We start from the raw sequence: 25,432 nt of genomic DNA on the forward strand, positions 1-25,432 counted from the left end.
CCTTTCGTATCTTAACGAGGCAGTTCGTTCGGTGTCGCATTATGCTACGGTCACAGTTCTGTGGAACACGAGTGTGTCCCCGAGCCACGCCGTCAAGTCATCTGCTCCGTTAAGAGCAGAAACCACTTTTTCGCTTCACTTTGTATTTTTATTGTATATAGAATGCTTTAAACTCGAATGTGTCTCTCCAAATAACAAAAAAAAAAAAAAACAAAAAAAATGGGAAAAGCCTCCAGTAAACTCAAGTCAAAACGAAGTCAAAGTTAGTAAATTATTTTTCGAATCTAAGAAAGAATTTGAAATTAAAAAAAATTTGAAAATAAATTTAAAAAAATAAAAGTACAAAAAAAATTGAAAAGAAAAAACGAACTTTGGAAAAAAAAATTGAAAAAAGATTTATAAAAAATTGATTTCCAGTAATGTGTGCAATAAGTGATTCTTGTTAATTTGCAATTACTGCGAATTTACATTCACGCATATATTTCCCGCGCCAGATGTCAAAATTAATCTTGCACACTTTTTTCTAATTATACATTTAATTTTACTACTATCTTTACAAATCAATGTGTTTTAAAAATGTGATTGAAAAGTGATTTTTAAAGTTTTTAAGTGACATTTTTTTTAAATTTTCAAAAAAGAAAATAGTTCATGCAAATTTTTGTGATAAAAGTGAAGGTAAAAGTAGATTACAAAAAAAGTGCGTCGTATAATTAAATAACTTCACACTTAAAAACTTTTTTCTGCAATTCCATTATTTAAATATTATTTTGTTTTACCTAAATTTTATTTTTAAAAATTCTGTTAATAACGTCAGTTTTTAAATTCCTTTTATTTTGCGAACTAGATTTTTTTTATTTCTTTTACAAACTTTGTTCTTTAAAATCTCTTTTCTAATTATTTGGCAATTACAAGAGATAAAAAAATGAACTATTTCTCGAAAGTGAACAATTATAAGTTTATAATTATAAAATTACTAAATAATAATAGTGATAAATAATAACATTATAAGTAATAAAAAAATTAAATCAATAAATAAATTTGTCTGTAAAGAAATAAAAAAGTAATAAAATAACTAAATAGTTAAAAATCTAAATAATTATATTTGTACTTAAATATAACGTATTATATTTTATAACAATAAAATAATGAATAATAATAATTTGAATTTTCCCAGAATTTTCCTGGGTTTCGAGTCCCATCAGAGTTAGTCCCACATTTTTTCATAGTAATAATAATAAAAAATAATTGTATAATGTAAATAAATTTAAAACAATAGTATATATGACTATTCTTTATTGAAACAATTACAAAAAAAAATTATTACAATAATAATAATCAATATATAATATATATAAATCTTGTGAAAATATATAATAACATATAGTTATTTATTTATTACTCTACTTATTTCTTTATTAGAATATTGCCTACACATTTTCGAGTTGCAACAACAATGTAATAAACTATTTTCAAGGATTTTTAAGCGCATTAAAACAAAAGTTTTGTTTATCACTATCTGCTTTGAGATAATAAACATTCTTTTTCGTTTTAGAATTTTTTTTAAAACAAAACAAAAAAATGTTTCGCGATCTTGTTTGTTTGGAGGCCTTCGTGTAACGTTGGTTTTATACATAATTGTATTGTTATTCTACTCACGATTTTAGTACCCGTGAAATGCGTCATGAAAGAAAATTAAAGAAATTTTTCAATTCCTTTCTTTATAAATGTTTAAATAAATTGTGCACTGAAGAAAATACATGTCTTTTCGAGTGTAAAATTCTCTACTTTTGCATATATGTATATACAAATTTTTATAGTTTATATACCTATGATTCCGAATAAGAAACGATAGTTCTTTTAAAGGCAATAGTATTTCGAATTGTAAATTTATTTAAATTGTTATATACGGAATTAAGTAAAATAAACCGGTTATTTTATCTGGGTGCATTTGTGACAATTCCCATTGTCATTTCTATAGATATTATCTTATATTATTTTATAATTTATATTATTGTTTCTTTCACTGAGAACTTACTGTTCTTTTTATTATTATTTGGTATTTTATTTATACCTAATTTTTAATATTTATTAATATTTATTTATTATTATTATTGTTTTTGTTATTTTTGTTATTTTTGTTATTATTGTTAATATTACTCTTCCGTTTTATTATAATTATAATAATTATTTGTATTGACATATATTTTACTATTATTTTTTATTGAGAATAAAATGAACTGAAAATAAAATTCCTGGCGGAGGAATCGAACCTCTGACCCTAAGTTTACATGCGCCTTAACGACTACGACTATTTCGCAATATAATATAAAAGTTTTATTATTAACTATTAGTATTATTATTTAGGTCGTATTTAAACCTTTTTATTTCAATATTATTATAATTGTCACTATTATTATAAGGACCGCATTTAAACCTTTTTATTATAAAATGATTATTATTATAATTATTATTATTATTGCTATTATTACTATTATTATTATTTTATTATTACTACTATTATTTTTATTATTTTATTTTTAATATTATTTTTATTATTAATATCTTAAAATGAAACTTCAATCCGCCTGTTTATATTTTTAATAAATTCATTCGAACACATGTAGAAAAATATCAGTTCTGTTAATTTGCAAATTTTATCAATATCGTGGGGAGATTTTGGTATTTGATACATTACTGTACATACAAAGTTATCTCAGCACAATGTCGACCTTATCAGCACCGACAGATATTATGTTAACTGTATTTCGAAGAAATAGCATACTTACCTGAATTATTTTCTTATGATACTTATTGGCGTATTTATTTTTGACGTACAAAAAGAAAACATGTACTGTCTCCTCGAAAAATCACTAAATTTATTTTAACGTTTTCTTTTTGTTCTTCTTCGCTTATTTTTCTTTGTCTTCTTTTTTCCTTTATTAGAAGTGATAATAATTATTAATAAAAATGAATTGAGCAGCAAAGAAAAAGTATAGAAAATAAAGAAAAGACTCGATCAATTGTTATAAAAAAAACGAAAATATTTATTATTTATGTTTAGAAAATAATAACAATAGAGAAATAGATAAAGGAGTAAATTTATTCCAGAGAAAAAAAAACTATATTGGAAATATTTGAAAATAAATTTTCTTGAGTATTTTGTAGCTTATCAATCAATTGTTGAAACACGTGGATAGAGAAAATTTGCTTTATTCTGATAAAGTTGTAAATTGAATTTTTTTTAAAAATTTTTCCTAAAATTATAAAATCAAAAGAAAATTTAATATTTTTTTTTAAATTTGAGCATATGGAAAATGGAACTAATTATAAAAAATTAATTGTATGATAAACACTTTTTTTCAATAACTGTATAGCAGATGGTCGATATCGGTTCGAGATAACGAATTCATGTCGATAAAAAGGGCTTTGTAACTCACGCATTTCTTGAATTTTAAATTGTAAAAAACCCAGGAAAAATGTCGTAAAAGGAAAATTTAAAAATAGCACGTTTAAAATTTTACATTCATATATTTATTATTACTTCTTTAATATTTATTATTTATTTATTGTTTATTTATTTTACATGTGGGTTTACAAAGGGAAAAGAGAAAAAAGGGTGTTTTATTTTTTTAAAAAGTTTAATTATAAAATTTAGTTTAACAAATAAAAGTTATGACAAAAAGTAATAGAAAATTTCAATAAAATATAATAATTACAATTGTCAAGAAAAATTAATTATTTATTGAATTAACCATTTGCGGTGTTTTGGAATAAAAAAATTTAAACTCGCGTTATTTAATAAAAATAGTAAAATTTGTAAAATGTAAAAATAACTAAAACTAAGCAAATATAGTAATTTGTAATAAAAATAAAAAAATATAAAAATAAATAAATAATATTTATAAATAATTTTTATATTTGGAGACTCTCCCTGTATATAACCTTTTATGGGTTAAGTGAGTGATACAATAAATAAATATTATTTATAAATAAAAGAATAATTTTTATAATTGAATAAACAACGTTTATAAATAAATAAACACAAAAATAAAATTTATAATTTAAAAAGATGTTTATGAATAAATACAGTTCACAAAGAAATAAATAAAAAATAACTTTTATAATTAAAAAATGTTTATAAATGAATAAACGTTTATAAATATAAATAAAGTATATATTTCTACTAAAAATGAAAAAAAAAAAATTGATGATTCATAAAAAGGGAAAATTTCCGCATATATAGAGAAAAAAAAATGAAGGACAAATTTGTGAACAAATATTTTTAATACGGAAATGATTTTTTCATGAATCATTACAGGTATTGCATGGAGTTTCCGGTTTCCTTCAATGGGCGCTCTTCAGAATTTGGGGACTAGTAATCGAAAGCGGAAACGAGATGATCTCTCCGTTACCCTCAATTGTAAAGATATACGCCAAAATAGGCACACAGTTCATTTACAATCGGACGTTGTTAAATCTGAACTAATTATCACACCTCCCTACAATGAAAATGGATTTAAATTCAATGAACGGTGAGTTGATTGATAAATTACTAAAGAAATAAAATAATTACTATTTTAAAAATAATATTATCCATTAAATTTGTATTCGATGAAAATGAAATAATACAAAAAAAAGTAAACAAAATTTTCGAAAGTAATATTAACTAATTAATTAATTAATTAATTAAATTATAATAAAAAATTACAAATATTTTTTTTATTTATTATTTACAAAATTAACAAAAATTACAAAAGCAAATCCTAAATTAAAAAAAAAAATGCACGCAGAAAATTTCAGTTTGTAATAAACTATTGGGAATAAATTTTTGAAAATAATTATTATCAATATTTATTTACTTTCTATTTATTTATTTACAAATATAGATGAGCGTTTAAACAATAGAAAAACGCCCTTTCGTACTAAATGTAATTTTCAAATTAAATTAGCTTCATTTAAAAATAAAAGTTGAGCTGAGGTAAATTAAATTTACGGTTTAAATTAAAAACTTTCATTCGCTATCATCAACGCACACTTTCGGTACCCATAGTTAAAACTAAATTGAAAAATTCTACATACATTGCGTGTAATTAAAATTGAACGTTCAATTAGGAAAGTTGCGGTAAAATAAAAGTCATTTACGAATGAAAGTAAGTGAGTATTTTTAGAGAGAAATGTCTGTTAATTAGAAATCCTGCTTTACAATTTCCAAATGAGATTATTGACCTGCTCCTGTAATAAAATAAATTCATTCGCAAATTTGTAGAAAATAAAAGAAGCGTCTCTCTAAATCTGAATTAATTGAAAATAACTGATTGTCAATAAAATATAGATTCACTTTTTTCATTAACAGTTAGTAAATTATATCTAATTATTAGTAGAAAGTAACTTACTATAAATAGAAGATAACTATAAGTACAGAAAGTAACTAATTATCAGTTGAAAGTCACTTCTTATTAGTAGAAAATAACTAATTATTATTAGGAGAAAATAACTAATTATTAGTAGAATATAACTAAATATTAGTAGGAAATAACCTTTTGACAGTAGATAATGAATAATTATTTAGTAGAAAGAAACTAATTGTCAGTAAAAAATAACTAATTTTTAGTAGGAAATAACTAAATATTAGTAAATAAACTATAAATAAATTAGTTATTTTTTACTCATCAAAATTTCAGTAGAATATAACTACTTATTAGTAGAATATAACTAAATATTAGTAAATAAACTAAATAAATTAGTAATTTTTAACTCATTAAAATTTTAGTAGAAAATAACTAGTTACTATAGTAACAAGTAAGTAAATCAGTAGAGAATGACTAATAATTAGTAGAAAATAATTAATTATTAGTACAAAATAACTAATTATTAGTACGAAATAACCTTTTATCGGTAAAGAATAAATAATTATTTAGTAAAAAAAAATGATCATTAGTAGAGAATAACTAATTCTTAGTAAAAAAAATAATTAAGTATTAGTAAATAAACTGAATAAATTAGTTATTTTTGACTCATTCAAATTTAGAAAATTCATCAAATAATTTTTTTCCAAGTTCTTGCGGATTTATAAATAAAAAGAAAATTAGTAGTAAAAAACAGCTAAAAGAAAAAAAATAATAGTAATAAATAATATTGTTATAAATAAATTGTACTAAATGAAAGTCAAAAAAGAGAAGAAAAATAGTCAAAAAAATCTAAAAAAATCTAAAAATCTGAGAATATGTGATAAAATGAAACAAAAAAAAAGAGAAAGTGCCAAAAAAGGAGTGTGAAAAAAAGTGTAGGATTTACAATAATTTTAAAATAAAAATTTCGTATCATTATTTCCATTTATAGAAAAATTCAGAAACCAGATAGTGAAATGTAAATACATAGGTGTAAAGGTTGTGACGTCACTTTATAACTCACGTCCTTAAAACTATACAGAGCGAGAGTATAATGAAAATGCGCGCTCACTATATATATAGTACGAACCGGTTTCTCTTGATCTTTACCATCAAAAAAGTTGACTTCACTCGTTCATACATATGAACAAGAGTCTATGATTTCGAGATTCTCCACAAGAATAAAAGGGGTTCATTGAGAGTAGCAAAAAAAAAAAAAAAAAAAAAAAAAAAGAAAGGGTAGGCAATGTACTTTAAAAGCAGTTACTGTTCAAACACACTTTTCTATTAATTATGTCACTTTGGAAAAAACTTGAGGAAAATAAAACAACGGGATAACAATTTTTTCATAGATCAAAAGAATGAATTTTCCCTTTGTACGTTTCTTTCAAGTGAAGAAATTTTTTTTTCATATAATTGCTGTTTTTTCTTTGGGGTGAAAAAAATTACGTCAACTTTACGTCATTTATTTTTTTAATATCATATTATATATAAATATACTAGGGGGGCTTCGCCCCCCTGCGCGCTTCGCGCGCCAACCCCCTATTTTTAATATTTATTTTCATTTTTAAAATCATGTTATCTTAATATGATGGCATAGTAATGAGTTAGAGTAAATTATAACAGGAGATATTAAAAAAGATAACTAATAGAGAATTCTACTTTACGGAAGTGATTATAGTGTCAACTTTTTCAAGTTTGACACTCCTCATAGTAAATTTGATAATTCTTTTTTCTCAGTGTCAAATGTATTATTGGGCCCCTTTTTACCTGCAGTTGACATAAATGTTGACGTAATGTAAGGGCCATTAGGGGCTGTCCATAAATTACGTAAGTCATTTTTTGGGTAAATTTGACCCCCTTCCTCCCTCGTAAGATATTTTACATACATTAGCGCCATTTTTCCTATTGTTCGCAAGATCTTGCTGACCCCCGTCCCCCTAAATGTCTTACGTAATTTATGGACGGACTAAAGATTTCGACGTAAAATAATAGACGTTTGAGGGCTTCATTTTTACCAGTAGGTCAAAACTGACCTTAAAATTGACCTAAATTTTGAGGAAACAGTAGGTCAGAAGGAATTTTGTTGTCAATTTTTGACGTGTAGGTCAAAACTGACCTTAAAATTGACCTAAATTTTAAGAAAATATCAGATCAGAGGGAGATTTCTGGTCAAATTTTAACTTGTACACTGAAAGAATTTTAGGCAGGCTGCTGGCTTTTCATGTCCGAAATTAGTGCCCCTTGCGCAGGGCTCGCAGCTCACCTCAAAAAAGCGAGAATCTACTCCAGAAAGGTGAGCAGCTGCCCCTGAGGAGTTGCTGCTTACCTTTCGGGAGTAGATTCTCGCCTTTTTGAGGTTAACTGCGAGCTTGAGGCAGCGAGCTCTAGCGGCACTCATGTTTACATGAGGCTTTACATGCAGGCTTTAGCCTGCAGCCTGCCCAAAATTCTTTTAGTGTAGGAAAAAACTGCCATTAAAATTAAAGTACATTTTGAGGACAGAAAAATAATTTTAATAGAATTTAAAAAAAAAAATGTCAATTTATAACATCTTTTATTAATTGAAACTTAATATTGAAATTTAGGTCAAACTTCTTTTAACCAATAGGTCGAAAATTCCGTCAAACTTTAATATAAGGGTACGACTTTTTAAAAAATCTTAATTAATTTGCTTTTTTCATGTATAGGCTAAAAAATATGTCAAATTTGACCTAAATTTTAAGGAAAGGTCAGGTCAGATGAAGTTTTTTCGACAATTTTTGCGGTGTAGATGAAAACTGACCTTGAAATTGACCTAATTTTTGAGGGCAGGGGGAATTGTTCGTCAATTTTTTCCGTTAAGATCAAAACTGCCCTTAAAATTGACCTACATTTTGAAGGTAAAGGGAATTGTTTGTCAATTTTTTACCTGTAGGTTAAAACTGCCCTTCAAATTAACCTAAATTTTGAGAGCAGAGGGAATTTTTTGTTAATTTTTGACCTGTAGATTAAAACTGCCCTTAAAATTGACCTACATTTTGAGGTCAGAGGGAATTATTTGTGAATTTTTGACGTTTAGGTCAAAACTGCCCTTAAAATTGACCTACATTTTGAGGCCAGAGGGAATTGTTTGTCAATTTTTTACCTGTAGGTTAAATCTGCCCTTAAAATTGACATAAATTTTACGGGCAGAGTAAAACGCAATTTTTAACGCTTAGGTCAAAACTGCTCTTAAAATGAAACTAAATTTTGAAAGCAGAGCGATAAGTTTGTCAATTTTTAACTTTAAGTCATAACTACTCTTAAAATTGACTTAAATTTTGAGGGCAGAGGGGTTAGTTTGTTAGTTTTTTACCTGTAGGTTGAATCTGCCCTTAAAATTGACCTAAATTTTGAGTGATTTTGACCTGTAGGTTAAAACTGCCCTTAAATTGACCTGAATTTAGGTCAAATATAACTTGTTTCTGACGATGGACCTACCTTGACAGTGGGCCAACCTTGACTATGTTCCCCCTTTCTATAAGGGTCCCTTAAAACTTTCTGAAACAGCGGCGGCGGCGATATGATTTTATATTAATAGGGATAGATTTATTAAAATTTGTTATTATTTAAATAATCATTGAAATTGAGATTCAATTAATTCATAATTGTTATTAATTACATTATTATTAACTAGCAACAATTCGCGCGCTGCTAACTTTCTACTTCATTTTTTAAATATAAAATAAAATTCTCAATTTTAAAAATAATAGAATTTAAAAATTTTAAATTAAAATTTTTGTTGAAAACACAAAAATAATTCAATTTTGGAGAAAATGCAAATAATTTATTGCAGAAATTCAATTCTTTTCAAAAGTAATAAAATTCTTTTTATAAAATTCAATTATGTTTAAAATTAAAAAAAAATTCTCGTCAAAATTACAATTATCTTTGTAAATAACAAAATTTTTCCCCAAAGTTCAATTATTTTCAAAAATTTTTAATTATTATAAATTATTATAAAACATAAAGGAATCGATCACTCCGAGTCTTCGACTCGGAGCAATCAATATCTTCATGTTTTATAGCAAAATACTTTTGTAAGTTGTTTAATTTCAAAAAGGTTTGAATTTGAAATTTTTTAATGTCTTAATTCCTGTGGAAAAATAATATTTAAATATTTATTTAAAAAAGAAATTATTGATGTTTTTGCATAATTTTACGATTAAAGAAATTCGTAAAAATTTAACGGAACATTTTTTTGAGTAAATTTTTTTCCTTTATTTTCTAAAAATTCAAAAATTTTCATTTTCAATAAAATCGATATTTGAAAGAATTTTAATTTAATAATTGAAAGAAAATTTAATTTTACAAACAATTTTACATGAAATCGATTTTTTATAGAATTTTAATTTTATAAATTGAAAAGAAATTGAATTTTTAAAAAAATTTTCCAAAAAGTTGAGTTTTGAAAGAATTTATTTTAATTTCATAATTGAAAAATAATTTCATTTTACATACAATTTAACAAAAAATTGAATTTCCAAAGTACTTTAATTAAATATTCAAGAAAAAATTTAAATTTTCCAAAAATTTTTTCTGAACAATTGATTTTTCAATGAATTTTAATTTAACCCGTTGACTGTCGCTGACGCATATATGCGCAAAACTAAACTGGCCAAAAGTGATTCATGACGCATATATGCGCAACTTAAAAAAAGTGATTAAAAACTTCTTAAATGTTCCTGAAACCGTTTACTCGGGGGTTTTCGAGGTCGCTGATTACGAATATGACATTCGTTTTCCAAAATTCAAAATGGCGGATCCAATATGGCGGACAACAAAATAAAAAATTGATCAGAATGACTTGAAACGTAGTACTTGGGGGTTTTTGGGGTCGCTGATTACGAATCTGACATCAGTTTTTAGAAATTCAAAATGGCTGATCCAAGATTTATTTATTCTAATTGGCGGAAATTTTTTCAAAATTCGTCGAATTTGCTTGAAACTTGTTACTCGAGGGTTTTAAGGGTCGCTGATTACGAATCTAACATTAGTTTTCCAAAATTCAAAATGGCGGATCCAATATAATATGGCGGACAACGAAATAAAAAATTGATCAGATTGGCTTGAAACTGAATACTCGGGGGTTTTTAGGGTCGCTGATTACGAATCTGACATTAGTTTTTCAGGGTATTTATCGAAATTTGATTTCACCAACAATTATCATACTGATTTCAGATTAACCAGTTTCAAACAAATTCAATAAATTTAAAAAAATTTTCCGCCATATTGAACCAGATATTTTAAATTTTGAAAAAATGATTTCAGATTCGTAATCAGCGACCCTTAAAACCCCCGAGTAACAAGTTTCAAGCAAATTCGACGAATTTTTAAAAAATTCCGCCATCTTGGATCCGCCATTTTGAATTTCTAAAAACTGATGTCAGATTCGTAATCAGCGACCCCAGAAACCTTAGGGTACCAAGTTTCATAAAAATCCATTAAAAAATTTTTCAACACACTTTTGGCCCAAACAGTGGAAATCTCGTTGACAGCCAAGGGGTTAATAATTGAAAAATAATTCAATTTTAGAAAAAAATGTTCAATAAAATCGACTTTTGAAAGCATTTTAATTTAGTAATTGAAAAAAATTGAATTTTATAAACAACTTTATATGAAATCGATTTTTTAAAGAATTTTAATTTAATAAATTGAAAAATAATTGAATTTTTTAAGGATTTTCCTAAAAATTGTGTTTTGAAAGAATTTTAATTTAATATAATAAACAAAATGGGTAAATTTTCCATTTGTTAATCATCATTTTTTTTTAAATTTTCTAATTTCTAATAGTATTTTAATCATGAAAAAATACCTGCATATTTTCGATTTTTCAAAACAACTTTTTTTTTAAAGAAAAAAACAAAAGAAAACAGAAAAACTAACTTCAGGTGTGGACAGAATGAAAGAATGAATAAGACGATTATTATAGTTAATACTATTTTATTTATTATTGCTAACAGTATTATTAATGTTAATATTATTATATATTAGAGGTTTTTAGTTATTGGTTTCATTTTTTCCTTTGGTCATTTATTGCACAACATATTTATATATTATACATATTTACATATTTAACGTTTCGGCTATAATTTATTTGTTAATATTATTATTAATATTTATTTTATTTTTGTTATTATTTAACAATTATTATTTTTATTATATATCTGTATTATTTAATGGTAATTACTAAATTTAAATAATAAAATACTTAATATTTATTACTCTTCTAATTTTCAAACATATTTCTTTTCTATATTTGCAGAACATTTGTTAATTAATATTTTTGATGCTAAATAGATTTGTTTAAAAAAAATTAATTAGTTTAAAAAACAAATCAACTAAAATAAATACCTTTGTTCAAGCAGAAAAAATAATACATATTAATATTTCTTTTTTATTTCTATTTCTTTATAAACAATAAAATTCGAAGAAAATTTTTAAACTTGAAAATAAATAGAAAAATTAGAAAAAATCTAATAAATGACCTAAATTTATTAACACACAGACTATTGTCCAAGGGAAAAAACATTTTGATAGAATCAATTATTGTTACATAATATAATTTTAATTTTTTTCATAATGAAGATGAATTAGACATTTCAAATTGATTCCACAATTTTTCCAGGAACTGAAATTGAAGTCTTGCGAGAAAAAGGGGGCAAAATAAAGATACGAATCATTTGTGATTACACTGATTCAATCGCTCTAATAAAATAGAATTGAAGGCATCGTCCGATTATACAGTGTATATATATAAAACCCAAATTGAATATCAGCTACCCACATCTATCTTTCACTCTATTTAATACCAGATTCCAGTTCTCATGGTTGAAAAAATGTGAGAGTCCTTAAGAGGAGAATCCATAAAAAAAGCAGAAGAAGAAAATTTCAAATTTACTCTGCAACTCATTCTCTCTTCCTACACACGAAGTCAATATATATACGTTTTTCTTAATACTTTTCTAAAAAAAAAACATTCCTTTCTCAATGACTTTAGGACCAATTATAAATTTCTCACTATTTACAATATGGAGGAATTTTTCTACTTTTTAATAAGGGGCATAAATTATATACACTATATCTAGATACTTTTCGTAATGTAAAATATGACTTTTGCAAATAATAAAAAAAGGATGTTTTTCTCTTTAACTTTACTCGAAGATTACTGCTGCTTATAGTCGTGATAAATTGTCGATCAAGATATATATATATATATATATATATATATATATATATATATATATATATATATATATATATATATATATATATATATATATATATATATATAAAATCTCTTGTTTCCAAGAAAATGCACCCGCGGCATTCCATGCTCCGTTACGCTGCCCAAGGCGCATACCACAAACGCGAACAAGCGAGATGTACAATCATTGGAGATACTTCTAGGATGTGCGTAACTATATGCACAATGTGCATATATACGTATACATTTGAAAAATTTTCATATACACATTTATATGTCTCGGTTATAGTGCAATTGCAACGCGTTAAATTTGCCATCGTATACGCCTTTACGAAGCTATAAAAGCCATAGTAAAGCGGACATTTATTTCAGCTGATGAGGCGACCTCCTTTGATTTTAGCCACCGTATTACTACACATTTATTCTGTGGAAATTATATTTTCGATTGAATTTCTCTTAATTTTTTATTATATACATTGTTATATTTAGTTAATCGATAAGTTATTACAAAAGATTTTCGTGAAATTAATTTATTGGATTTTAATTATTTTTCTTTACTTGGTATTTTTTTATTTTTATATTACTTTTTTTTTTAATTGGTATTTTTTGGTTGAATTTTAAATTGCATTGTAATTCAATTATTATTGTATTGAATTAAAACAAAAATATATTCTTTATAAGAGAAGAAAATTACATATTTCAGAAAAGTTAAATAAAATTGAACTGTAATGGCTTCGTGAGATTTAAATTCTAACATCAGATTTGTAATCAGCGACCTATAGAAAATAACCATGAGAAAATTTCCAAGCAAATTAAAATTTTTTAAATTGTTTTAAAAATTTGTCAGCAATTTTGAATTTTTTCGTTCTAATCTTAGATTTATAAACAACGAGCGAAAAAAAATTCGAATTATAAATTAAAAAAAAACTCAATTTTTAAATCAGAAACAGTAAAAATTTTTTAATAAAATCACAGTAAATTATGTGAGGTATTAAAAATTTAAAAATAAGCGTTGCAGCTTAAATTAACACCAAGAAATAATAAATTAATCAATTTTTGGATTAATTTTTACCATGAAAAAAATTTTTCTAAATCAAAGCAAAATCATTTTTAAAACATTTTGAAAAAATAATCCTTCGATGGATTAAAGCGTTGCAGATTATATACTTTAATTCATTTTCTAGCGAATTCAGTTGGTTTTTTAAAATTTGTCAGCCATATTGCACCTGCCATTTTGAATTTATATATTATAATACAACATTGGTAACCAGCGAGCAAAAAAATTTCCAAATAAGAAATTTTAAACGAATCTAATCGATTTTTTAAACTAGAAACAATAAGACTTTCCTAGCAAAAATATTTAAGCAAATCTAATCGCGACTACTGTTTTTACTTCTTCCGACATTTTGGAACAGCAAATTTTGGTTTTTTTAACTTCTGATCTCAGATTTATAATCAGCGAGCAAAAAAACGTCCGAGTAAAAATTTCCAAGAAAATTGAGAAGATTTAAAAAATTCAAAATGGCGGTTCCAATATGGCTACTTAGAATGAAAAAACTCAAAATGGGGGATCCACTATGGCTACTAAAATATTTTAATTTAATTAAATTTGTTTTGAAACTCGTTACTCAGGGTTCCTTGGGAGCGCTAATTATGAATATATTATCAAATTTTCAAATTACAAAATGGCGGAAACAATATGGCAGCCAACTTATTGTAAATCTTTTTGATTCGCTTGAAAATTGTTATTTAGGGATTTTTAAGGTCACTAATTACAAATTTAACATCGGATTTTTAAAATTCAAAATGGTGTATCTAACAGGGCTGCTAAAATATTTGAATTCATTAAATTTGCTTGAAATTTGTTACTGTCAGTGGTTTTTAAGGTCATCAATTACAAAGTTAACATCATCGGATTTTAAAAATAAAAATTTGCGAATCCAATATATCGAGTAAAAATTTAGAAAATGACACAATTCTCTAGTAAATTTTGCCTCGAGTATTTTTATTAAATTTTACAAGAATCCAATTATTTAAATACAAAAATCATTTATTTATTGAATAATTGAATGTTTCTATAAAATAATGGTTTCTTTCGACGAATTTTAATAAAATTTTCAAGAATAATTACATGTTTTGAAGAATTCAATTAAAATTGAATAAAAAAATTATTGAAATTTTGCGACGAGTTTTATAATTTATGAAAATAATTGAATTATTGTGAAGAAATTTATAAAAATTTGTAAATAATTGAATTCCTGTCAGAATTTTTATTATTTGTGAAAATAATCAAAAGTTTGCGTAAAATTTTATCAAAAATTTTTTAATCAGGTAATTGAATTCATTTGTATATTGAAAATCATTGAATTGAGAGAATTTATTAAAAATAATTGAAATTTTGCCAAAAATTTTTATAAAATTTTTGAAAATAATTGAACTTTGGAGAAGAGTTTTGTTATTTATAAAGCTAATAGTATTTTTGACAAGAATTTTTTTTTAATTTTTCAACATAATTGAATTTCTGCGTAGATTTTTATTGCTTTTGAAAAATAACTGGATTTTTCCAATTATTTCTAACTTTTCCAAAATTCAATTTTTGTTCGTGTTTTTAACTGAAATTCTTCTGTAAATTCATTATTTTTATTAATTAATTAAATATATATTATTGAAAAATTTAACTAATTTTAAAAGAATTTGAATTTATTAAAATTTTTCTAAAATCTAAGTTCATTAAAATTTTTAATATTAAATTAGAAATTGAAATTAAAAATTTGAAATTTTATAAAATTGTAAAAGCATCTCTTTTAAAATTCAATTATTAGTTTATATGAGGCAAACAAACACGACACAACAATTCACAATTTTCTTATGAATTCTAAAAATTTAATTTTTTTCAGTACTTTTAATAAAAATCCCTGACTTTTCCCTGATTTTCGTGACCAATTCTACTTTTCTTGACTTATGTCAACCCTGATATTGTTTAAATAAAAAAGTTTTTTGATTGACAATATTTTTTCTTGAAAATTGATACTTTTGTAATAAGACAGAAAAAACGAAGACATTCATTATTTTTTTTATTATTTCATTATTTTGACATTATTTTGACTGAATGTCTTCGTTTTTTCTGTCTTATTATAAAAACCACTCAGACGTTAAACAACTTACTATGATACTTTTGTTTTTTCAGAAAATATTATCTATATTTATAAGAATATTTTAATTATTTAAAAGTTAATTAATATTTTTTCTAGAGGTCTATATTTGATTGGATATTTAGTGGATAACACTAAATTAAAAGTTTATACTACACTCGTAATAAGTATACTAAATTTCCAAAATTTAATACTTTATTCGTATAATTATAAATTTCATCAACCCTTAAAAGACAAGCTTAAAAAAATAATAATAATAATAAGGAAAAAATAATATTTTTGCCAGAGAAAACAAAAATAATTAAACTTCCATTCATATACTCATTTTCATATTCTTATCAAGAGGCACACATCTTTACTCTGTGTACAAAAAAAAGGAGAAAAAACCACTTGAAAAATGTCTAGGGCATTTTCTCTCTTTTTTTAAATGTTAAAAATAGCAACCTTTCAACATGAAGCGTATATAACTTTTCGCGGGTAACCCCCTTGTGGTGTTGCTTCATAACTAGCAATATCACCCACATGAATAGGCACTGAAATGTATAAGTCTTTCATTCAAGTCTAAAGGGTCTCTCTCTCTCCCTCTATCTCATTCTTTCTCTCTCTTGCTCTCGCTCTGACAGAACCGGCCGGCAAAATGAAATAAAAAAAATGCACGTGCACGCGCGTGCATCTTACTCTCCCTTATCGAACAGTAGTTTCACGATACGCAAGCGCATCAACCCCTCGCTCCCACACCATAAATATATATATTCCCTACTCTCTACACAATTTTGAGATCAATAACTTTCTTTCCACATACACCGCACGTCGTGAATCACTGTTTAAAGTGTCAAGAATGAAGGGTATATTCAACTTGTCGAATCGAAGAAGACGTGTTTTAAAAAAGGAATTTCTCACCGTGACTAAATACATATCGAGTTCACCGCACGATGAGTGATCATTTTAAAAGTCCCTAAAAAAAAAGAAGAAGAGAATATATAATAGAACCGGCAAACTTGACGCAAGCGTATACGGTGAATAACAAAAGGACTCTCCTAAATTCAGTGAAGTATATCCTACATCGAAATTTGGAAAAAATTTTCAATTTTCCCTCCCCGTGTAGAAAAAAAGAAAATCGAATTAAAAAAAAGGAAAAATTTCTTCAATTATCCAATTTTTTTTGAAAAAAAATGAAAATTTAAAGAAATAATTTTGTAGAATATTTTTGAATTACGAAAGACATTTGAAATTCGTTTATTAATTAATCAGTGTTTTTTTTGTAAAATTAAAGAAAATTGATGCATCTTGAATCGTGCAACGAATGCGGTGAATGTCTCTCGCGCCTGAGAATATTACGTTCCTGATAGTCGCGAGGGCTCGTGGAATATGAACATGGTTCAGTAGGGCGCGCGCGCTCGGCGAGAGCCGTGGTCAAACCCTATCCTCTTGTTTGTTGTTGTTGTTTTCTTGACAGGGCGTGAGAGTTCAAAAAAAGAAAAACCCCACCCCTCGTTTCATTTAAAATTCATCCATGATATTAGTTGATTTTATTCAATTTTCCTTGATTGGTGACATATTAAAAATCGAGACATTACTTTTTTAATTTGTCGTGATGAGTGTGCAGTGTGGTACCGGTGATACTATTTTATACTCGTAGAATCACCGGGGCGGAGAACAAGGAGGAGGAGGAGGAAAAGGACCAAAAGGTGAAGGAACAAGAAAAAAGAGAGGGGCACGACGCATGTCTTTTTCGATCGAGACCCTTGCCAAAAAGGCCTGAGGAAAACAACTCAAAAATGGTAATTCTTATTGTTACATTTTAATCTTTATTGTCCTTATTTCCTTTTTTTCATTGGCACTGCATTGCATTATATTGTATTAGATTGTATAAACTGTATTTTATTCTATACATCTTAGTTATTATATTTTGCTTGTTATGCATTAGTGATCAAAATCTGTATATAGGTTAAAGAAGCATTTAAAAATCTTCATCATCTCTTGTCGATTTAAAAGTTACTCATCATCCTTAGGTGTTGATATTCTCACATAGTTGAATCGAATAATCATTCGTGACTTCTTTAGTGATTATACATTGTTGTATTGTAAAGGTGCATTGTAATATTATGCGTTGTACTATGCATTTGACATTGGATAGTAATTTAATATATGAAATATTAAATTTAATATCTGCAATGGTAAATTCAATATGTGAAATGGTAAATTTAATATGAACTGAATTTTAGATAATATGCTGCATATTACATTATATTATTCTGCATGGCACTTAAACGTGCAGCAATTTTGGTAACATTTGTTATCGATATTCTGGTGCTGAAGCAATTTTACAGAAATAATGATAACATTTCTGGTACAGTCGAAAATATTGATGCAATTTTAGATTATGATGATGTTGCTGGTCGAGAGTAATATTTATCTTTTGTAAATTAGAATTAGATTAAATAAAATTCCAAAGAAAAATTTGGAGGAAAGTTGTACCAAAATCGACAATAATGCTTCAGTATTCTAATACTGCTGCAGCATTGGAGAAATAATTGCAAAAATTGGGGAAAAGCTACAGGAAAATTAACAACAATGCTTAAATATTCTAATACTGCAGCAATATTGCGAAAATATTGTCAAAATTGAGGAAGGGCTACAGCAAAATTAACAACAATGCTTAAATATATTAATATTGCAGCAACATTGGAGAAATAATCTCAATTTTAGAGAAAAGCTGCAGCAACATTGAATTCAGTACTGCCAAAAAACTCCTAGACTTACAGCATTAATAATATTATACCACTAATGCTGCAGTAATATTGCATAAATAATTTTTTGTGAACATTATTGCTTTCATTTTTGGTGCTCGTTGGTACTTGTGGTATAATACTACAGTTCAATATCGAAATTGTTTTGTTCTAATATTAGTAGCATTAATATAATAGTATTAAATCGAAGTACAGTTACAGCAATATACCCCTAGCGCACCTGAACCTACATCAATATAAATAAAATTGCTTCTTCAATCTATTAAACATTGCATACATTTTATCATATACAATATTCCTGCATTATTAGAATACTGTGGCAACATTACTTGTGACTATATTGTGACAATATTACCTTAAGTTCAAATGCTATACGGATAACAATACCACAATAGTGCAAATATTATTCTTCTTTATAGTTACATGCTCCAATATATGCTAGAATAATAATATTTTAAGAATCAAAATTAATAATACAATTACAAATGGAATCATCCTATCATAGGTGGTGAAAGTTGTAATCCTTCGGAATGAACAAAGGAAAAACAAGGGGTCAATGATCAATGAATATTTCAGACATTATTCGAAATATAAGGTGTAAAATAACCATGTAATCTTTGTTATGTTTTTTTTTGAACTTTTTTTCTAACAAGTCGAGAGGATCTTAGAGTTTCTTAATTGATCCAGTCTCCGATACAGGAAATGGGAGAAAATAAACTTTGCGATAATTATACTTTATAGACGAAGAAATCGAGAGATGGAAAGAGAGACGAAAAGGAGTCTCACAGTGGGCGTAGAGGTAGCTCTCTTCAATCAATTACTCAAAAACCTCAGGGAACTGAGAATTTTAAACCAGTTTTCTTTATGGATTCATAATTAAACCCAAATCACTCCCGGGTCTTTAAAACGGTATGGAGATAGAAAATTTTCTACTGTATCGAAACAAAAGAAATCTATATGATCAAATTTTAAAATTTTTCATTCGAAATTCAAAATGATCTTTTGAAGCATTATTTTACTGTAAAACTGTTTTAATTCTTTCACTACTAGTACTGTACTAGTTGTATTACTAGCATTACTAATACTACTACTGTTATTATTATTTTTTTTACTACTATTGTTAATATTATTTTTTTAATTATTTTTACTACTTTTACTGTTATTTTTGTTATTATTTCTACTACTATTGTTACTACTACAACAAATATTACTCCTACCGCTATTGCTACTACTTTTATTGTTATCATCATCATTTTAGATTTATCACCTAATAGTTCTTTGTATTTTAACAATTTAACACCTAATTTTCGTCTTTTTTTAATGGAAAAAAAGAGGAATTCGTTCCATTTGTGAGTTGTATGAAAAGCACAAGTGAAGCACGTGACTCATGACAAAAGTGGGTTTGTCGCTCGCTGAAAGTCCCTCTTTCCCCAAAACCTGAATATAAACCACTGTCATTTTGTACAATATGAGCTCACGCACTCTCAAGGCAGAATAACATTCCACGGTTTGTTGGATTATAAGAACGTCGGAAGCATTGGGATTCATATGTATCTTTAGTCAAGGTTGCATTCATTGAACCGATGAACACATGCTCTCTTTCTCTTCTACTCTCTCTCTCTCTCTCCCTCTCTACTACTGATTGATATAATTACGAATCGAGTGTCTTATGCACGTCAACTCCTTTAATAATTATTTACATTCTTCTTCATGAGTGATTTAATGCACTGCATTTATTAGGAGGAAAAAAATGTCTGTTATTAGAGGGACATTATTTTTAGGGAATTAAACTTTATTTTTGAATTTGATCGACTCAAAAAAAACAAATTTTATTTTGTGGAATTTAAGTTTTGGTTGAACTAATCGTGGAAAAATGTAAATGTTCTCTATTCGTGCAATTTCTAATCACTCTTTGATAAATGTTGTTTTGAATCTTTACCATTTGATAAATATTGTTTTGAATCTTTATTATTAGATGAATATTCTTTTGAATCTTCAGCATTGGATCTCCCAGAGCATCTAAAGTTGCAGCAATATTAACAAAATTGTCATAATATTTTGAAGCTTGCAACAATGTTGCAAATGTTACTGCAAGTTTAGATGCTGTGGAGGATGATGATGATGAAAATTCGAGAAACTAGATAACAAAAGACGAACTAGATAAAAAATTTTTATTTCAGGATCAGTCTGAAGAAACATTGCGTAAACTCTTGGAAAGGGAACTTCGGCTATTGGATCCTCGAGATTTGCGCTCTCATGCCTGGTACCATGGCAGCACACTTCGTGGAGGTCGCAAAGGGGCTGAAGCTGAAGTACCAAACGAGGGTGACTTTCTAGTTCGAGACTGTGCATCCCAACCCGGCAACTACGTTCTCACTGTTCGCTGCAAGGGACAAGCTCTTCATTTCGTTATCAACAGAGTAAGAACTTTTCCTCAGCCATCCGTAAATTACTTCTCTTCAAATTCCCTGAATTACACTATTTCCGAGAATTCTAAAAACTACCAATACCAATTATGTCTAATGATTAGATGTAATCATTCAGTGTTCACATACTGAAATTAATTTTCCAACTACGATCAATTCCGATTAATAATTTTCTCTCCTTTAAAGGTTGTCCTCCAGCCGGAAACAGTTTACGAGAGAGCGCAGTATCAATTCGAGGATGAAGCCTTCGACACCGTGGCTGATTTGATAACGTTCTATGTTGGTAGTGGTAGGCCAATAAGTCAAGCAAGTGGTGCAAGAATTATAAATCCAAGACCAAGATCCGTTCCTATAATTTGTGTTCCTCCTGGAAATCATTGTTCTAGTCCCTCCTCTTCCTCCTCCCTCTCGACAAGTTCTCCGCCACGACTACCCAGAAAACAACAACGAAGCCATTCCCTAACACCCCAACAGCACTCACTCGATCATCCTAAACTCTCAAACACTCAAAATACACCAACACAATCGAGCACCTTACCTCGAATACCCCAGATACAAAATCAATCACCCTCCTGTTCACTATCATTGGGACGACAAAAAATCACCAGGGTCATTTCTGATCCAACAATTCAACATCCACAACAATTTATTCATCAACAATCAAATCAGTCGCAATCAAATCATCAATCACAGCAGTCGATCCATCAGCAATTGAATCATCATCATCATCATCATCAGCAGTTGCAGCAGAATCATCAGTTACAGCAGAATCATCAGTTACAGCAAAATCAGCAGTTACAACAACAAAATCAGCAATTACAGCAACATAACCAGCAGAAACAGCAGCAATTGAATCAGCAAAATCAAAAAGTACCCACCCCACCGCCAAAGCCACCTCGTATACCGTACACACCGAATCATCATCATCATCATCCCAATCTACATCACTATCATCATCATCACCATCATGGTTATCAGGCGTCAGGCAGCGACAGTGGTAACGGTTCCGGTGACAGTGAATTCGAAAATAATTCCGGCAGTAATACATCATCGGCGCCAATAAAAGGCGTTGTCATACGAAGTCATTATAATGTGAATGAAGGCGCTAACGGTAATACAAGCGAGTATGAACTCTCAACTGAAGAGCAACTCGTTGTTGCGGCACCGACTCTGGAAATAGCAACTGCTCTTGACCTCGAGGGTTTCACGACACTGTTGCTCCCGGCTGGTGAGCATCGACCTCTGGACCCGACGGCGCTGAGAGGCGTTTCTGGAATGTTGCATGACTCGGCGCCGAGGGTACTTGCATCGCACCTCACCAGAATTGACCTTGAGATTGCTTTAAACACTGTAATGGGAAGTCGCGGTGGATTAAGTGGACTTGAATTAGCAACATTGCCACATGGACGACAGGCAAGATTAGATCTCATTGAAAGATCAGAGTGTATGAAATTATTAGTGGCTGTGACAGTATTGGCTGGGGCTAATGCAATTGAACGTGCAACAACAATCAGTAAATGGATTAGAGTTGCCATTGATACAAAAACAGCGCTCGGCAATCTCTATGGTTTTTGTAGTATTATGCTGGGTCTTTGTTTACCACAAATTCAAAAATTAGCCAATACTTGGCATTTACTTCGTCAAAAGTATACAGATGAGGCTTTTAGTTTTGAGGCGAAATTAAGGCCTACATTGAGGGCAATGAACGAATGCAATAATCCCCAGGCACCGAATACAACACTTCCACATTTACTGCCTATTGCACTGTTGGGTGAACGAGGACTCGAGGATGTTTTAGGTAATTAGATGATTTAGAATATACAATTGATAATTTTTGTTAGAGTTTTTTTCAAATTGATCATTGATATTCAAATATTAAACCTGCGGATATAATTTGTGGACAACGAACGTGGAATTGTTTAGAAACGCAGAGTATGAGATAGAAAAGATTAAAGAATACAAATATATCTGTATCTTTGTCTGTCGCATTGCAAATAGGGAAGTTGTGTAGTTCGTACCTGCTCGTGCAGACTCGTGAAACATCGGCCTGATACGAGCATGCCCGAATAGGCACGAACGGTAAACTCCGCCATTTGCAATTTACGTCACAGCTTCTAGACATTCCACGCTTAGAATTGAAAGTTTTCAACAGTCAGGTCTCCCACACATTTGATTTTGTTTCTCCCTGATTTTCTGATATAATTTTGACTCTTTTCCTGATCCCTATAAAGAAAAAAGTTAAAGAGAAGGTTAATCCTAAACAAAAATTTTATTTAAAACTTTATTTTAAAAGGAAAAATTAATTACTGTGACAAACTTCCCTTGATTAATTACAAAATTTTTTTTTATAAAATTCAATTATTTTAAATAGAATTTTAGGAAATTTCAATTACTTGTGTATAAAAAGTCAATTATCTTCAAATAATAGGTATAATTAAAATATTTTAAAAACCTAATACTTCAAAATTTTAGAAAAACTTTTTAAAACCTCAACATTTTTTTAACTTTAAGATTGAAATATTTTTAAAAATTTAGACATTTCCCTGGCCTGTGTCAATCCTGCAACATTCTCTATTCTTTTAAGATTAAAAGCGTGAATTTTAATTGAAAAACATAATTTAAAAACTAAAGATAAAAATTAGAAACATTAAAATAAAAATCTATGTGAATTTTAATTAAACTTTGTTTCCTTTAATTATAACAATCTACAGTCTAAATATAAGTTTTCAATCATAATGAGAATAAATAAGTAAGATAATTGGATTCAGTATTATAAAGATTAAACATATATTTTCGTGTTGGTTAAAAAATGGAATTTGTAATTTATATTAAACGCTGCGTTTCTTTTGCCCAGAAAGCATAATATCTGATAAGAAAGCAGGCTGTTGAAACCTGTATTTGCAGTTATTTATGGACTACACATTTTTGTTGATTTCAAAGTTGCTGGTGCCAAATGCTTTATGTCTTAATGCTACAAGCATCTTTCAATGAGCTAGAAAATATTTTACTTTCAATCAAGATTTACTCAATTCATTGTTAAATAACAAACTTCCATTAAATGACATCCGTTTTCATTTAATAACAATATTGTCATTGATCAATTAATTATTATGTAATTATTTACTTTATTAATTAATTTTAACCATTTAACCTTTAATTAATTTTAAAAAAAATAAAAATTACACAGGAATTTCATTATTTTTAAATACTTTCACTGGTTCGAGCCCTACGTTAATATTTATTTAATAATAGAAAAGTAATCGTTTATTTAAATGAAATAATATTTTTCTCAGTGTAAAAAAAGAAATTTTAATGAAAAATCAAAAAAAGTATTTTCTTTTCTAAAAAAAATGAAAATAAATGAATAAAATTTACAGGAACAGTATCGCCATCGGGTCTAGCAGCGGCAATTCTTTCGCCCTGGGAACATTCAGCTTCAGATTGTGGCCTCTCAATTGTTTGGGCTCATCTTGAGGCATCACGGAAATTAACCGAAAACCTTCCCCTTTTTCGAAGAAATGCCGAAATAGCCTTAGAGGGTTGTCGAAGCGATGAATTACTCGCTGATGCCTTTCGTACAGAATTTCATATAAAATTTTTATGGGGCAGTAGGGGGGCTACAGTGGGTCCAGAAGAGAGATACCTCAAATTCTCCCAAGTTCTCGATGCAATGTTCGAAAAATGCGCTGCTACTGAAATATCAGCGTAAATTTTCTTTTTTTTTTGCACAAAGAAAAAAATTTTTTCAAAAAAGATTTTTTTCAATAAAAAAGATGTTTTTTCAAAAAAAAGATTTTTTTCAAGAAAAGATGTTTTTTCAAAAAAAAAGACTAAATAAAAAAAAAAAAGATCAAACGGAATTTTTAACGCACAAATTGTCTTCAAAAAGATAATTTAAAAAAAAAATGACTGAAAATATTCTCTGGGAAACGGTACTTACATTATTTGCACAAGCAAACAATGTGTTTCTTACACTATAATACGTGAAACTTTAAGCGAAAAAAAACTATATACAAATGTCCCACTTTTGTAAAGCAAAAAAAAAAAAAAAGAAAAATTTCGATTATTATACAAGAGATTTTTGATAAGAACAAAAAGAAAAATTGTGGGATTGAAAAAAAAAATGTCAAACGACTTTCATAAAGCCTAATTGCATTTTGTATAACATTTTGTTTTTTTAGGATTTTTATGTATAAATAACAAAAAAAAAATTATAGCATTGAGATTTACTGTACTGTAGAGAAAAAAAAATGTATACAATTTTATTGAAAGTAAGGTGCAGTTTATTAAATGTCATGCTCTCAACACCAACAACTCTCTGACAATACGAAGTTAACGCGTCCAAAGAAGAGAGAGCATTGTGTCAACCAAATAAGTTACCAGGAATATTGTGTACTTAAAATAATTCACTGTATATTATATATATTATATTGTAAATGTTGTTTATGTTTGTTTATACTTATAAAGTCAAAATAATACTAAAACAAAA

At 27.6% G+C, this 25,432-nt stretch overlaps 1 protein-coding gene across 2 annotated transcripts; it reads left to right on the top strand.

Annotated features, from left to right (window-relative positions):
* On the top strand, positions 1-25,432 carry LOC122503780 (breast cancer anti-estrogen resistance protein 3 homolog). 2 transcript variants are annotated; one of them, XM_043614462.1, is made up of 6 exons: positions 1-262; positions 4,319-4,532; positions 17,407-17,548; positions 20,698-20,937; positions 21,130-22,741; positions 24,321-25,432. In XM_043614462.1, exons 1-6 carry the CDS (start codon positions 220-222, stop codon positions 24,650-24,652), a joined length of 2,583 nt encoding a protein of 860 aa, XP_043470397.1. In that variant the 5' UTR covers positions 1-219; the 3' UTR covers positions 24,653-25,432. The 2 variants fall into 2 exon arrangements, with proteins under 2 accessions (XP_043470397.1, XP_043470398.1); XM_043614463.1 differs by lacking the exons at positions 1-262; positions 4,319-4,532 and adding an exon at positions 16,540-16,783.

Source organism: Leptopilina heterotoma, unplaced genomic scaffold (genome assembly GCF_015476425.1).
Source record: "Leptopilina heterotoma isolate Lh14 unplaced genomic scaffold, ASM1547642v1 Lhet_27, whole genome shotgun sequence".
NCBI classification, from domain to species: domain Eukaryota; kingdom Metazoa; phylum Arthropoda; class Insecta; order Hymenoptera; family Figitidae; genus Leptopilina; species Leptopilina heterotoma.

What these genes read in the sequence shown, in the direction of transcription:
- LOC122503780 (XM_043614462.1), top strand. Translation starts at nt 220, where the DNA reads ATGGGAAAAGCCTCCAGTAAACTCAAGTCAAAACGAAGTCAAA. An exon ending in CAAGTCAAAACGAAGTCAAA is followed by an intron (nt 263 to 4,318) that starts GTTAGTAAATTA and finishes GAATCATTACAG; the next exon opens with GTATTGCATGGAGTTTCCGG. An exon ending in AGGAAAACAACTCAAAAATG is followed by an intron (nt 17,549 to 20,697) that starts GTAATTCTTATT and finishes TTTTTATTTCAG; the next exon opens with GATCAGTCTGAAGAAACATT.